Source organism: Cyprinodon tularosa, unplaced genomic scaffold (genome assembly GCF_016077235.1).
Source record: "Cyprinodon tularosa strain WSP-4 unplaced genomic scaffold, ASM1607723v1 ctg8, whole genome shotgun sequence".
Classification (NCBI taxonomy): Eukaryota; Metazoa; Chordata; class Actinopteri; order Cyprinodontiformes; family Cyprinodontidae; genus Cyprinodon; species Cyprinodon tularosa.
Genome location: NW_024039562.1, coordinates 178,865 through 194,166, shown reverse-complemented (window position 1 = coordinate 194,166; position 15,302 = coordinate 178,865). Strand labels below are relative to the sequence as shown.

Genomic DNA, 15,302 nt, shown 5'->3' with positions numbered 1-15,302 from the left:
TCACACTGCCCAGATTATATATATATATATATATATATATATATATATATATATATATATATATATATATATATATATATATATATATATATATATATATATACATATTATTTTTCCAGAAAGACACACACTATATCAAATAAATATAAGTGAACTTGAAACAAGAAACAAGTTGTGAAACATTCTTTATTGTTTGGACGTGTGCTGTTTCATTTCCTGTGTTTTGGATTGAGTTCATAAAAAAAAAAGCATACATCAACACAGAAAAAAGCTAACATCAGTCGTGCAAAAGTGTAACCACCACACCATCCAAATCTTAAAAAACAGAACTACTGTGATCAGTTGAGATTAGTATTTATGTTACAGTGATAAAATATGCAAACAAAGTTTGCTTGTACCTAACACATCGGCACCGCTTCACAAATCAGGCGCACTGATAAGTATGTGCAACAATAACGATACTGTGGTGTAGATCTAAATAAACATTACTATAAAAATAGAAATCACATTAAGTTATTTCAAAATAATACAAGCATTCCCATTCGGAGAACATATTACCTTCAAATTAATCTTCTTTTTTCTATCAAATTATTTTACCTGCATTTCACAATTATTTACATCTAAAACCAAGAGTGAACCTATTTAAATGATCTTAGTAACAAAAATGGAACTGAAGGGTTTATGTAAAGTTAGATTGGAGAACACGTGTTTTGTGTTAGTGTCTCAACATGGTCCCAGCATGTCAATGCAACAGTTAAAGATGCAGTTACTTTACCAAATAACATTTAATCATATTTACAAGCCACAAAAAGAGCAGAGGAGCTAATGTGTTCGTTTTGGAATGCTAATGCTCTGTAAATCGCAGCACAGCTTTGTAACAGCTGTAAAACTTTGCACACAGACCTCTGTTGTTATTTGTTTTAAAAAGTGAAATGCAGTAACAAAGCAGTTCATTATAGTGCATGCCATGCCTGTGTTATAAATTATGACTTTTTGGTCTAGGAGATCTTCTCTCTGATAAAAAAAAAATCCCTCAAAAGTCCTGAAGGTCCATTTCTAGTGCAAAACACCTCTATGCCACAACTTAAAATAGTGAAAAATACCTCCATCTTCACCACCTTTAGAATAAACTTCACCATACTGTTCATACTTCTGTTTCCCTTCCTTAAAATGCATCACATTGATTCAACAAAACTTTATATCACCGTGTATAATACAAGCAGCTGACTTTTACGCCATTTCTGGGATGTTCGTGCACTTTGATAATTGGATATGCTGTGACAGGGCGCAACTTGATGGCGTGACACTAGGTGCACTACTACCAACAACATTAAAGTGGAGCTACTTTATAATTTTCTTTGTGAGTGTTTTAGCATTTTAAAAGTGGATTAGCTTCTGACAATGTTAGTTCAAAGAAACCTTCATGTTGTAAGATGTTTTCAACGTTAATTCATTAATATTTTCATTTAGCAAACAACCTTACTTCCTTCCTTAGAGAAATATCAGGATGATGGAGGTAGCAATGAACTAAGGCATATTGGACATAGTGAGGGCAGAGGCATCGGCACTACGGGGATCTTTCACCCCGATGATAAGATCATTGGTTCTCCGTGTGCCCTCCACCAAGGAAAGAATGTCCATCCTTTCAACCATGTGTCCTTTCGCCTGCAGCAGCTCCACGTCGTCCTCTAAAAACTCAGCTGTAGAAGAGGTAGTAGACAAAAGAAGATGATAAAAAAGGTTGAGACTTAAGATTTAGAAATTGTCGTCTCTTGCAATTCAAAGCTCTTAATGGGTGCAGCAGTCAAAACATGTTTGAATTGTTTGTACTGTATTAGTCCTTACAGTATTTTACAGCTTTAAGATACATTTATCAGGATCATAATCTTTTATTGTAGGAGCATATTCAAACATTGCATTAGGAACAAAAAAAAACTCTACTGTATTTTCACGACTATAAGGCGCACTTAAACGTCTTTTTTTCCCCTCAAAATGTGCGGTGCGCCCTATGGTGCGGTGCGCCTTATGTGTGTTCATTGAGGAGATGATGAAAGAGTGGCTGAATGTAAGGAGACCAGGTGTTTTTTTTTCCACTCATCACCATCGCTGTTAATATGTGACTCCATGCGTGCCCATCTCACAGCTGATGTGAAAAACATGGGGAAACAAATTAAGGCTGTGCTCGCTGTTCAACCGCTCGACATCGGTGTGAACCGGACCCAGCAGGTGCAGCAGAAGCAGCGAGTTTACATGCAAAGTCAATGGTTGACGCGCGTATAGGTGCAGCAAAAGGTCCCGCAGCGCGTTTTGAGCTGCAGGTGCAGCGCGTCGGGATCGTTTAAGCATCTGACGCACCGCCAACGCGCTGCTGCTGCTCGAGATGGAAAAATTGAAGTTTTGCTGCTGGACGCGCCGCATCAACCAATCAGAGAAGCTGATCTGGGAGCTGACAGCGAGACAGACACAGCGCTCTGATGACATATGATGTTAACGCAAATGAAAAAGGCTGGATGGATGAGGAGATGATGAAAGCGTGGCTGAGGCAGGTGTATGTGAGGAGACCAGGTGCTTTTTTCCACGCATCACCATCGCTGCGTGCCCATCTCACAGCCGATGTGAAAAAAAGGTGAATCAAATGAACGCTGTGCTCGCCGTTATCCCGGGGGTCTGACAAAGGAACTTCAACCGCTCGACATCGGTGTGAAGCGGCCGTTCAAAGTAAGGCTGCGAGCGGCGTGGGAGCGGTGGATGACAGACGGAGACCACAGTTTCAGGATAAGTGGAAGGCAGCGCCGGGCAAGTTACGCCACCGTTTGCGGATGGATTGTTGATGCTTGGACTAACGTGTCTGCTGACTCTATTGTTCAAGCTTTCGCAAAAGCCGGCATTATTTCTGAGGAGCCGCGCTGCACGGAAAGTGACTGACAGCGAAGAATGGGAAACTGGCATGTCTTATTTAGCGCAGCTGTTTAATTCAGAAACAGAGGATGATGACTTTGATGGGTTTGATTAATACTTTGTAATAAATACATGAATAAAGCACAAACATACTCAGTTTTGCTCCCGCTCTATTTTTCTACCTGAAAACTTAATTCAACAGCAGCCTCTGGGCGGGTCTCCTCCTCTTCACCGCGGTGGCTGGCAGGTGTTTTTTCATCTAAATAATCTAAATCTTGCAGCTATATTTGCTGTGATCAGGGGGAATAAAGTAGTTTTAATATGTTTTTAAGTGAGAAAGGCCACCTGAAAACTTAATTGCAGTCAGTTCATCCAGATTATCTATTTCTGTCGGAGCCGCTCAGACCCCCACATACCAGCGGTGCACCGACAGCAGAATTCCCTTCGACAGCAGCCTCACCGCGGCGGCTGGCAGGTGTTTTTCATCTAAATAATTTACAGTGCAGGCACCAGGATACCGGCAATAAAAGCGAACATATTCCGTCGGCAGGTTTCAGGATTTTAAGTTAATTTAGGAGTAATCACAGCGCTGTCATCTGCTATGTGTCTGTCTCACGGCCAGCACCCAGGTTTGATTAATACTTTGTAATAAATACATGACTAAAGCACAGTCATACTCAGTTTTGGGCCCGCTGTATTTTTAAAATACGCAGTAGAGCTATTTAAAGGTAGTAGAGGACATGTACCTGTATATAAAAAATGCGCCCTATAGTCCGGTGCGCCTTATGTGTGTGTTAAATACAGAAATGGGACACATAACTGAGACTGCGCCTTTTAGTACGGTGCGCCTTATGGTCGTGAAAATACGGTAATTGGAGTACATTTCTGGTGTATGTTTTAAGTACTATATATAACCTTCATTTTGCCAGCGATACAGCCTCCAAAGTACTGGGTCCTCTCTTATGCTTAGCCCTCTATATAGTATTTATTACCAGAGAGGGTTGGATCATTACTTCACTGGACAAACATGTGTTGTCTCATCTCCAGTTTTTAGGTGCAGTATTCCAGCCTTTCATAGAATTTGAAGGAAGAGTTGATGCTGTACACACTGAAAGGGTCTCTAAAGCTTTTAGAAGAGAACTGGGCCAAGATCATTGCAGTTCCTCCGCTAAGCCTAACACTGGTCTGCAGTGTTCTTCATACTTTTGTTTCAAGTTACAGTTTTGCATTTGCAGCAGAGCGAAAACGACCAACTGAAATAAGGAAGTATCTGATAGTTTTATGGAGGCAAGGTGAACACAATATCCCATCTTAGCTGCAGTTTTCCAAGAGTGAAGTTTGTTAATGTTTTCTAATAACTGAATTGAATTAGAAGCTCTCTTTTCTACAAGCGAGTATGAGATGCATGAATGTACGCATGCATATCCTAAAAGGCTACTTGTGATTCATCAGAGAAGAAAGTCATAAAATCAGTAAATCATGTTGACGGGACAAAAATCCACCCTAAAAGCAAACAGCAACTCTAAAGGTTCAACTTGACTGTATTTATTTAATCAAAGACAGGGGGAAACTTTTCTGCTGTTAAAGATATTTTTAACCTAACTTATTATTATAATTTTTTCATGATAATGAACTGAATGCATCTGCCCCTAAAGATCAAGCCAGTTTTAATGTTACCAGATCCAGAATTTTCTACTATTGGGAGTGATACAGATAGTAATATCAGATCTGTGCATCTCTACATGACATGTTCATACCCCAGGAAAACAAAGGTGCAGCAATAAACCTTAGACTCTCCTAGAAACTCTGATTAACTGAAAAAGGTGAAACATATAAAAAAATATTGTTCAAGTTGGATATAGTTTAAAGGAATTCCCCAGGGCCCTGATATTTCTGTATTTTTATGAAAAAGAATTGTTCTATCTGTGCATGGGAGTTTTTTTCTCTGGGTGAATACATTTCTGTCCAGACTCCAAGGCAGGACTGAGAACCCAGTCATGGCGGTCCACCATTATTAGCTATTTAATATGCAGAAACACACAGCATAGCAGAGGATAGATACCCACATTTTTTATGGTTTCAAAAATGTAATTAAAGTAAAAAAAATATTGAAGGATAAAAAAAAAAACTGCTATGTAAAAAAAATCTCTTAAGCACAGACTAATTAATAATAACAACCTTATTTGTTAGTATAAAAAAAAAGTAATCAAATAGACAAGACATTTTGCATGCAAATTACAGTAGAAAAATACAAAATAGTATTTTAGCAGAAGAAACACTTAAAATCATTTTAAATTCTTTCTAAAAATAAATCTTATGAAACCAAAGGTCCATTGCTAACTTTAGATTAATTTAATCTCTGAATGTCTCAGCAGAAACTAACATTAAAACAACAAAAGAGTGGGAGTGTATCTGCTTAAATTATGGTAAAAAAAAAATCAGTTCTTCTTTCACTAAAGCTACTGATTGATAAGATCTTATTTTAGTAAAGTTATTGATTGTGAGTACGTATATATATATAAATTTATTATAAAAAATGCCTGAATCATTTGTGGTGGGCCATTAACGTGCTGTGCTAACGCCAGACCCTTATCGGGCACTAGAAAAAAATTGCTGTTAATCTATTCTCAAAGTTGGGTTGTAAGCTAGGTCTATGACTCAGGTATTAAAAATACCTGAATCATTTGTGTATGTGTCTTGGACCAGACAAGACACGTAGCTGGAACAATTCTTTTTACTTTTTAAAATCAAAATATTGGCTGATCGTATTGTTTGTTTTACAACCCGGGAAGTGCAGCACAGACATTTAAAGCCTTCTTTACATTCTGCTCAGCACTGATAACTAGACACCTGATACCTGGTGCTTTTGTTTGCTAGAGTGAAGCTTCCTTCTTATAAGTGTACTCATCTACTTTACAAAGAGTGCAGATAAAGGTCTACACATATGGACAGGTGCAGTCAGTAACAGTACATATTTCAAGCAGAAGCAGGAGGGGCAAACTATGGTAAGCAGTTATTGGTAGTTTAAAGAAATACATTTTACTTAACACATTAAATTAAACTTAAAGCTTCATCAAAAAGTCTTATCTTCATTCTAAATACTTTACTATTATTTTCTCCTTATCTTGAGATCTAACTTTTACCTATATGATACTTTAGTAATGACCTAGAAATAAAATCTTAATTCAATGTGTTTGCCAAATCGGACAAAAAATTAAGTTGGAGGGGGAAAAAACTCACCGTCCACCAGGAGTGTGTTTGGCTCCAGCTGTGGATGGAGTCTTCCATAAGCTAAACTGTCACTCATGTTTTTGCGTGAAGATAGAACATTCATTAGTACCTGTGGAGGAGTAGGAACAATTTATAATTAAATCAAAAATAAATTGGTGTTCATGAATTTTAGTAGAGTTAAGTGTGAGTGTACTCAGAGTGAATAAATAACCTGTGTGATGCCACTGAGAGCTTTCTCTCCGTTGGAAGAACCAACAGCTACATATGTCCCGCATAACCCCACAGCTGGCCTCACTGCTGTGGGCATCAGGAAGGACATGGGCCTTTTTCCAGCCTGTATGCTGTTATGCTGCAGAAAGAAGGAAAACAAAGATTAGAGCCATAAGAAAATATAATTGATAATTAAAGAAAAAAATATGTCACAATAAATGCTATACATACAGGGTTAGGTAATGAGCTCAGTGTTTTATTAGGCCAAGAAAAGTCCAGGATCTGGCTATTCAACAGGATTCCTGAAGACGTCACTATTCCACTGCCAAACGGTTTGTTGAGTGAGCTAAAATATATAATCACACAAATATCAGTTTTAAAACTTGTTCTGTTTATTGATTCTTAATTTTTATTTTGTCCTAAACTAAGAATAAGCCGTACCTGACAACTGAGACAATGTGGTCATCTGGGCCCATGACCATGACCTGTGCAGCTGCTGCACCATCCTCCATTGTAAATGCTGAAGTGTAATGGCTGACAGGGAACGCTTGGGAGTCGCTGATCATCTGGCGAAGAACGGAAGCCTGTGGTTTACTGGAAGACCAAAAGGTAGGAGCTCTTTAAAAGTGTCACTGAGCAGGAAGTAGGTTTAGCCTTTCAGAAGGAGGGTTGATTTCTACCTTAGCATATTATCAACAATCTCTGAGACGGAAGCGTCAAACATAGGGTCTCCTAGCCCACTGGCAAGGGCCAATGCTATCTTCACCGCCTGGGTAGGATAGATGCAAAAAGTAAAACATAAGAAATCAGAAAGAAATTAGAATCAGGATTCCTTTTTAGTTAAACTATAACTTGCCTCTGCAATCCAGTGGTAGGTGCTATTCCTGGGCATTTGGCTCGTAATGTTGTAGCCTTCAAGGATGTTGAGTGCAGTGATCAAACCAACACCTGCATGTGGGGCTGGGGCTGCCATGACATGATGTCCTTCAAAAAACAATCACAACATGGAACATATATTAAGTCTAAAGTGGAGAAAGACATCTGGATTAGTTCTACTGTTGTAGCCAAAATGCCTATATGCACATTCATTAATTTAAAGTAACAAGCGCATGTACAGTTAATAATATAAAATCATGTAGATAACAGGACTGGCCAATAAAACTATTTTATTGATTAATCAGATTTTGGTTCATAAAGATTTTATTTCTGAAAAATCTGGAATAATTTTTCACGTCTTTAAAGTGACATAAAGTGACATCAGTTCACCAGTTTTTTTTTTTATTAGATGGTTACTCATAACTGATACACTAACTCACTGTGTGACACAACTATCTGCAAATACTGAGTTTTACATTTTCATTGTTTTTAGTAAGACCAAAACAAAAGTATGAGCAGTGATTCACTGCTTCAATTTTGTTGCCCTTTATTTAGGGTCAGCTTTTAGGGGAGATGGTTGAAAACAAAGCTAGTTTTGAAAGCTTTATATGTCATTTTTCAATTTTATTATGAAATTTAACTGAGAAAAAAAAAGATGAATCAGATTTGGTAGGAAAAAAAAATCAGACATTAGATTTTTAAGCTGTATCACTCAGCCCTACTAAATAGTAAATAATATCATTGTTTTCTTTCTAGGAAATACAGTATCAGCTCCAACTGTGTCAAACCTAAGAGAGATCCTGGACACACAAAGGAACATTACACTGAGCCAGACCAGGTTAAGTCAATATTGTACTTTAGGTGTTCCTCAGACAGATCAGGTGGATATAAAAAAAAAAATATACAGTCATTTTTACTATTTTTCAAGGCTCCACTTTTAAAAGATGAAATTGTCCAGTGAGCTGTTTCCAAACGAAATTTATTTTTGTTTTACACTTGTGTAAACAAAATGACAAATAAAATCTGTCTAAAGTCTAAAAAAATTTATGATCCTATACCTTGATAGGTGATCTCTGCTGGCTTTTGTATGACAGTACTGTAGTTCCCAAAGTCCTCCTCCATCAGGACACCGCCTCTAGCTTCCACCTGTTAAAAAGTCAAATCAGGTTAAACATGCTTACAGGTGTTGCTTTTTTAGCATATTTTATTTGTGAAACAAAGTAAGCAGGATCTTGTACAGCTTCCAGCTTTAATGTCTCTATTTAAACTGTGACTTTTTTTTCTTGCTAGGGTTAAACATGTCATCCTGTTGCATAACACTAATTGTTCATGGAAGACAAAGATCAGATGTTTTCACCGTCCTGGAAATAAAACAGTCTGACTGGACTGTAGTATCTGTCAGCACTTTCCTTCCTCGCTGTTTTATTGAGAACCATCTCATCCAACTCCACAGTAAAGGTTTTGCGAGATAGATCCAAATAAAATTAAAGGGTAAGAGCACTGCTGAACTGCAGAGACATACAGCACAAGTGATCGAATGTGTTTGCAGGATATCTATGAATTAAAACCTGGTGTTTATGGAAGATCAAGCAGAGGAAAGTTCTTAATTCGCAAACCAAGACGTATCGACACCTATCCACAAATCTTTTTAGGTTTTGAATGAAGTGCTCGCTAACTTGACCACTAAATATGATGTTCTGACTTCCAGCAACAGCAGCTTCTGTGTTTCGGTTCATAATAACAACAATATTGTATTAATATCATTTCCTCAACATTAATCATGCTATCTGCAGCTAATCCACCAAAGACCTCCAATCTGTAGCATCATGTATTTGTCCAAAATCTTTTCTTTATGTAGATTATTTGAATGTGTCTTACTGCACCAGCTGTTTGTGATATTGCTGTCCCTATGTTATTAAACTTAATAATCCACCTCATGTAGTGAATGACTACTGAGTGAATTATACAACAAAATGAAAGTACAATTAGTCTTTTGGCCCCAGCTGGATAAAAGTGATTTTTGGATGGACACTATGCAGAGTTAGTAACTTGCTGATATAATCAGAGTTAAATAATTTTCCCTTACTGCAGCCACCATTTCCTTTGCCAGGTCCCCAGTATAGAACTCTGATATTCCTTTATCTGCAACGGCATCCAAAATGGCTGCTAAATCAAGACGTCTGGTAAACAGTCCTGACAGGGGAGCCTGACCGTTGGGCAGGAACAAATCCCGAAATGCATCTGACACATTCTGATTCTTCACTTTATTCAGAGCTTCCGCTGCAAAATAACAAATGGATAAAAGAGAGAGCAAGATGAGATTACGTCAGAAGTTTGTGTGCCTTCACTTTATGTTGTTTGGGCATTAGCAATGAGCTTTGCTTCAATATGCACAAACGAGTAACAGTAAGGACAATCAGCTGCCCCCAGTGTTTGGCCTGATAATTATCTATAATTACCCAAATCATGAGTCACATTGAATCCATTTCTGGCAACATCTGCTGCCATGGAAACAACATCCTTCCATGGTATCCTAGCAGAAAACAGAAGATCAAGTCAACAAAAAAACTAATAAACATGCTAGCACTCTAAGGTAACCCTTTCAAACTGGTAAACCAAGATATGAAGTGTTATAAAATATGCTAAAAAATGATATTAACACAGAAGCCGACAAAGCAATATTGACAAATTAGCTCTGAGATCACACAGATCAAGCTATTTCTTATCTGAACACCCTGGCTTAAAATATTTGTGGCTGAAGTCATCTTAAAATGTTTAAATATAATAGAATATACTAAATATTTTTTATTTAATTTAAATAATGTAAAAAACTAAGGCAACTAAAAGAGCAATTAAATCAGTAATACAAAAGATGAAATTTAATGTAATATTGACACCATATAATGGCTAATATCAAGTATTATAAGGAATAACGTTGAATATTGACCTGCCGTAAAGCTCGTGAGCTTGATGCATCCCGCTTAGCATTCCTGGCACTCCTACGGTTAATCCAGACTGAAAACACATCATATGAACAACATGTTAATTGCATTAGAGAGAGACCGTCAGCTGGCTAATGCAAAGCGGTAAAAAACCTACGTTAAGGTCGAGGTTTGTGAGAAGCATGTCTTCATGGATGGCAGACGGTGCGGTCTCTCTGAAGTCAATCACTCTTGTCTCATTTTTACGGATGTTGTGAACCAACATAACGCCTCCACTAAACATCAAAGAACCAATGCAGGAAACAGTTTCACAAACTACATCTTTTTATGTAAAAATGTCCAAGATAATGCAAGCTTTTTTTTACTTTACAAATATGCAGCATGAATTACCCTCCATTTACACAAAAACAAGTTTGTAGATGAACATTTAAAACTATAAAAGGGCTCATAGGGAACTTTCTGTTAAGCGCTGCCGTTTGTATAACTCACCCTCCAATGCCAGAGGTGTGAGGATGCACAATTCCCAAACATAGAGAGGCAGCAATGGCAGCATCCACACTGGACCCCTGCTTTGCCAAAACATCAAACCCAAGAGATGTACACTGAGCTACATCCGTCACCACTGCTCCCTGGTTAAAGACCTTAAAACACAAAACGGAGAATAAAGCTGAAGGAAGTACACCTCTGTTAAGAAATAACTTATATGGGTGTAGTAAAGTTTCTCATAATCTTATAATTATTACTTTGAGAGAAGCAGCGGTGTTACAGTGTGGCTCACATTAAATTAGCAATACCAGATCAGTACCTGTGGATCGCCAAAGTAGATCTGCATTATAAGAGCCACGGTGACCCCAGTAGCGAAGGTGAGACAGGCAGTGATTATGACTGTCAGGCCATCCCGCTGACAGGCACAGTCCTCTGTAAAAGGGTCAATGGTGGTCTCCCTGAGCGAGGCAACATCCTGGCCGGCCAGGTCTGAAGCTGAGGAGGGGAGACGCTGCAGGCGAGCCGACTTCAGAAACAGATCTGGGTCTGTAGGAAGTGAAAAGTAAGGAAAAAAAGCAGGTGGAAACAATGGTACAAAAAATTTGACTTTTTTCCCCCTCTAAATGACTACAAAATGTATTAAAATTATTAAGACTAATCCTCTGTGACTGATTTATTACAATGGTATCAACTTTAGATGTAACATGAACTGGGAAGATAAGCTTATGCTGACATCCTGACATCACCCACCTGTGTCCTGCTCACTCAGGACGTTGTCATCATCTTTGCGGCTTTTGAGGGTGTTTTCTCCAGACATCTCATCCTCTGGAAGTCTGGGGAAGCTTGTGATGCTCATGTAGTCCACCGGAGAGTAGGCGCTTCCCAGGGTTGTTTCAGGATTGGCATCTTTATCCACAGCACCTCCAGCCGGGTAGGCTGCCACAGCTTCTGGAGCAGGGTTGTTCATGACTTCAAGCAGATCCTTGCTTTCTAAATCTTCAAAATAAGCCAGAAAATCCATGTTTGTACGAACGTGTCGTGAAACAGAGAGATTTATGGATATTTCCTCCTCCTATATGCGCTACTGGTGTTTGCGATGACGCTGAAATCCGGAACCTGCAGCTTCCTTTATTTAAAAGCTAATACAAATTCCCAAGCAGGGATTTGTAGTTTTTAATGAATTGTTGGCACTTTTAAGATAATCGCAGCTGGATTTGATTGGAAAATATTTATAGAAGGCCGGAGAAGATGCGTGTCGCTCCAATAATGGTGCATTTGCCTGAGGATAATAACAAACCATGCAGATTGACTACTTTTAGATAAGCACTTTCCTTCACTGAGCTCTGGTAGGATTTAAACAATTTAACACATGAGACAACACGTTTTCTGAACAAGTAAATTAACAAATATGTTTGTTTAGATTAGAAACAGTCGCATTATTTCCAGCCCCGCTACCAGCTAACGCATCTCTCCATATAAGCGCTGCTTCTAAGAGCGTATAAATATGCTGAAGGCCTACCTTTGTTGTAAAATACATGTTGTTTAGTAGAGGTATTCCTTGGTGTTGTTTTTAAACGGAGCAGGTGAGGAAGAAGGACGGAATCACTCCCCGCAGTCAGACGCACAGCAGCCGCAGCTCAGCGATCTGAAGCTCGCCTCCTATTGAGTGTCGGCACAACCGGTAAGACTTGTTGGGGTTAATTCCTGGAGTGTGTCTCACAGTTTTTAAAATGCCCTTAAATATATCCAAATGGTAATTTCAGAAACATTCGATACCTGCATGGGGAAGAAATTGTAAATAACCTCCATATATTCTTCAGGTGCGGCGGATGTATTCTCTATATCAATGTCAGACTTACTTCAAAGGATGAAGTGGAGGCCTTGAAGGTCGACTGAAATCTGCGTTTCTGGGAATAGGAAATCCTGCAGCTATTTGCACATCTACATTGGTAAAATGTCCAGAGGGGTGAGGGGTGGGCTTCTTAGGTCATACTATACGTCCCCGCCTGGGAGTATTGATAAACTGGATAAAGTGGATAAACAGGTCACAGCAGGTGCAGCTCAGCTTTAAACCCTCCCATTTAAGTATTTGCTCTTTCTTTGTCCGCTGAGAACAGAGAAAGACTGCAATAGTTTCAAATGTCAGTCTGTAGTTACTTTCACTCTCTCTCCCTCTTTGTTTAGAGTATTCACTTCATGTGAAATAAAAATAAATAAAATACTGAATGTAAATGTATCTACTGGGCATTTTGTTATGGATAATATATCCTTTTTTTCCCCTTTTTTCTCAGAATTCTGACTTTTTTCTCAGAATTCTGACTTTAATCTCAGAATTTTGGATCTTAATGTAGATGGGCACCATGAAGGAAGAGATGTGGGAGCACTCAGCTTCACTGACAAAGATGTGAGTTGTTTGGGAGGGCCAGTAACACATTGGTGGAAAATAACGGAATTAGGCGACGTTTTACGTGCCCGGGGGGTCCCCGGTGATGCCATTTCAATAATGGAAGAGCAGAAGGTCATTAAAACCAGAGAGATTCTAAAACAGACATGGCTATGGCTTGATGCTAACATGTTTGTTAGGTGTCAGAATACTGAGAAAAAAGTTAGAATTCTGAGATTAAAGTTAGAATTCTGACTTTTATGCCATATTAAACTCAAATAAAATTTGAAAATCAGTTAACTTGTTTTTTCAGTGGCCGTAATCCTCTTCCGTACTTAACAGAACAAGGCAAAAAAATAAATCAATAAATCTATTGACTAAATCAAACACATTTTTTTCCAATAAGAATTGGTGTCATGAAGCCTATTTAGCACCATTGTGGACATTGTAAGCTCTGTGTGAATTGCTGTATCCTACCAGTAGTTATGAGTCTTAATTTCATTTTAAACTAAGAATGTTAATTTAAAGGTGCTTTCTGTGCTTTAAAAGAGTTTGGAATTCATTTGAACACATTTGTTTCTCGATATTTTATATTTCTGGACTGATCGGGCCTCATTGAACTTTTTGTTCAAAACAGGCTTAAATTGGAGGCAATTGGATTTGCTGTCAGTTTTTCTGCAAAAAAAAAAAATTATCCAGACTTCTTTGTTCATTTTGTTGGCTCATAGTAAACTCTTGCACCAACATGAGGGTAATGATCTTAAATTGTAGCAACATGCCTGTGCAAATTCTCAGTCAGCCATAAAACAGGCTTAGTGTCTGGTTGCCTCCTATTACAGCCTGATTTGTAGTTGCCATGGATGATAGGTCACAAGCATGCTGGGAACATATTTGTCCCTTTGCATGTTTGTTTTTATATTCCTCTTTATTATGTTTTCAGTTGTAAATAAATACAGAATGTTTCTTGTTTTTTGTTGTTTTTTTTAGATTGTAATGTCATTTATTTTGTTAATTGGTTGTTCCACATTTTACAGCATCAGCTACCATCAACCATCCACAATATTTGGCAGTAAGGTTTATATGTTGATGTGCTGGTAATTCAGTTCATTCTTTTATTGTATATTCATTAAATTCAGCAACATTGGATGGTTTTTGGGTAGTTATAGTCTGTTTAAGGGAACACAGCATCTAAAGTAAATTAGGTCCAGATTTTGACTACCCCTTTCCAAACCTCCCTTTTTATCCATTAATAGGTGGGTTTACTTAAAGCACAGCACATTCTCTTTTGGGATTTTCTGAAAACCAACATGCTGGCTCCATGGTTTATAGCAAGGTACACATTATGCTTCCAGACTTTATTATCCTGTGTGCATGCGGCTTTGATTGTGTGTTTATTTCTACTAAGAAAAAAGCAAAAAAAAGAATAAAAAAGAAAAATCTTTTTCATTTTATGGAAGGGCTAAAGTGGAGGAATTTTTGAAACCTTATATGCAATTGCTTCTGCCTGGCAGCTTCACTTTTATCTGGACATTACTGCAACGTTAGGCTGCCATTACTGTCTTTTTTAACAGGCTAATCTGTGGCAGAGCTTTCTCCAGTTTCCCTCCATGTTCGACTTTGCTTTTAGAGAAGCAGAAAAAGAAGCTCAACCTGCTGCTGATGCACCATGCATTATTTAACCCTGACATGCTGTTTTAACTCAAAAGAGAATACTATTTACTATTTTACTATTTAAAAAAATACTACCGTATTTTTTAAATGCAGGCTTGTATCATTCCTTCATGGGTGCTTATTATAGTCTACTTTTGTGTGTTTAAATGGGTGCAGAAGTGATTTTCCTGTGTACACCTTTATAAGTCAGTGTTACACACAAGAAAGGACACACCACCCAGATCAACAAACAATATTTACTCTTCATGACCACACCTGTCTGGTTACCTCATGTGGGTTCATTCCTGAACCTTTTCCTTTTCCTAACTACGTACATTTAACAATATAGGCAGAACCAGACTTTTATTGTGCAGGAACAGGAATATTGATGTGGAGATATTTTTGCAGACACTACACAAATATTATATTATAACATTAGCGTCCAATTTATAATTTTTTTCATTAGTTCTAAGTTCGATTGTTCACCAGCTGTGGCTTTTTCCTTATTTGTCTCATGCTTTACTTGTGAACCAACTACTGAAACAACCATCTCATCAAACACGTTTTCTTTCGTCCTAAATTTTTCATTTTTAAATGTTATTGTAATCAGTGTGAACTCACTGAAA

At 38.0% G+C, this 15,302-nt stretch overlaps 1 protein-coding gene across 4 annotated transcripts; it reads right to left on the bottom strand.

Moving 5' to 3' along the window:
- Positions 1 to 169: 169 nt before the first annotated feature.
- LOC119774132 (glutathione hydrolase 7) lies at positions 170 to 12,743 on the bottom strand. 4 transcript variants are annotated; one of them, XM_038271502.1, is made up of 17 exons: positions 12,420 to 12,743; positions 12,163 to 12,302; positions 11,394 to 11,639; positions 10,963 to 11,189; positions 10,647 to 10,798; positions 10,315 to 10,432; positions 10,163 to 10,230; positions 9,675 to 9,748; positions 9,302 to 9,495; positions 8,274 to 8,361; positions 7,196 to 7,323; positions 7,020 to 7,108; positions 6,781 to 6,933; positions 6,571 to 6,685; positions 6,341 to 6,478; positions 6,139 to 6,238; positions 170 to 1,700 (listed from the first exon to the last, which is right to left on the bottom strand). In XM_038271502.1, the coding sequence occupies exons 3-17, from the start codon at positions 11,608 to 11,610 to the stop codon at positions 1,528 to 1,530; spliced, it is 2,034 nt and encodes a 677-aa protein (XP_038127430.1). In that variant the 5' UTR covers positions 11,611 to 11,639; positions 12,163 to 12,302; positions 12,420 to 12,743; the 3' UTR covers positions 170 to 1,527. The 4 variants fall into 4 exon arrangements, with proteins under 4 accessions (XP_038127430.1, XP_038127429.1, XP_038127431.1 ...); XM_038271501.1 differs by having other exon boundaries at positions 12,163 to 12,378; positions 12,503 to 12,743; XM_038271503.1 differs by having other exon boundaries at positions 12,503 to 12,743.
- Between the last annotated feature and the right edge of the window lie 2,559 nt (positions 12,744 to 15,302).

Coding starts and splice junctions, on each gene's coding strand:
- LOC119774132 (XM_038271502.1), bottom strand. CDS start 11,610: ATGAACAACCCTGCTCCAGAAGCTGTGGCAGCCTACCCGGCTGGAGGT. Junction 9,496..9,674: donor CAATGTGACTCATGATTTGG/GTAATTATAGAT, acceptor GTTATTTTGCAG/CGGAAGCTCTGAATAAAGTG. Junction 8,362..9,301: donor CAAAGGAAATGGTGGCTGCA/GTAAGGGAAAAT, acceptor ACTTTTTAACAG/GTGGAAGCTAGAGGCGGTGT.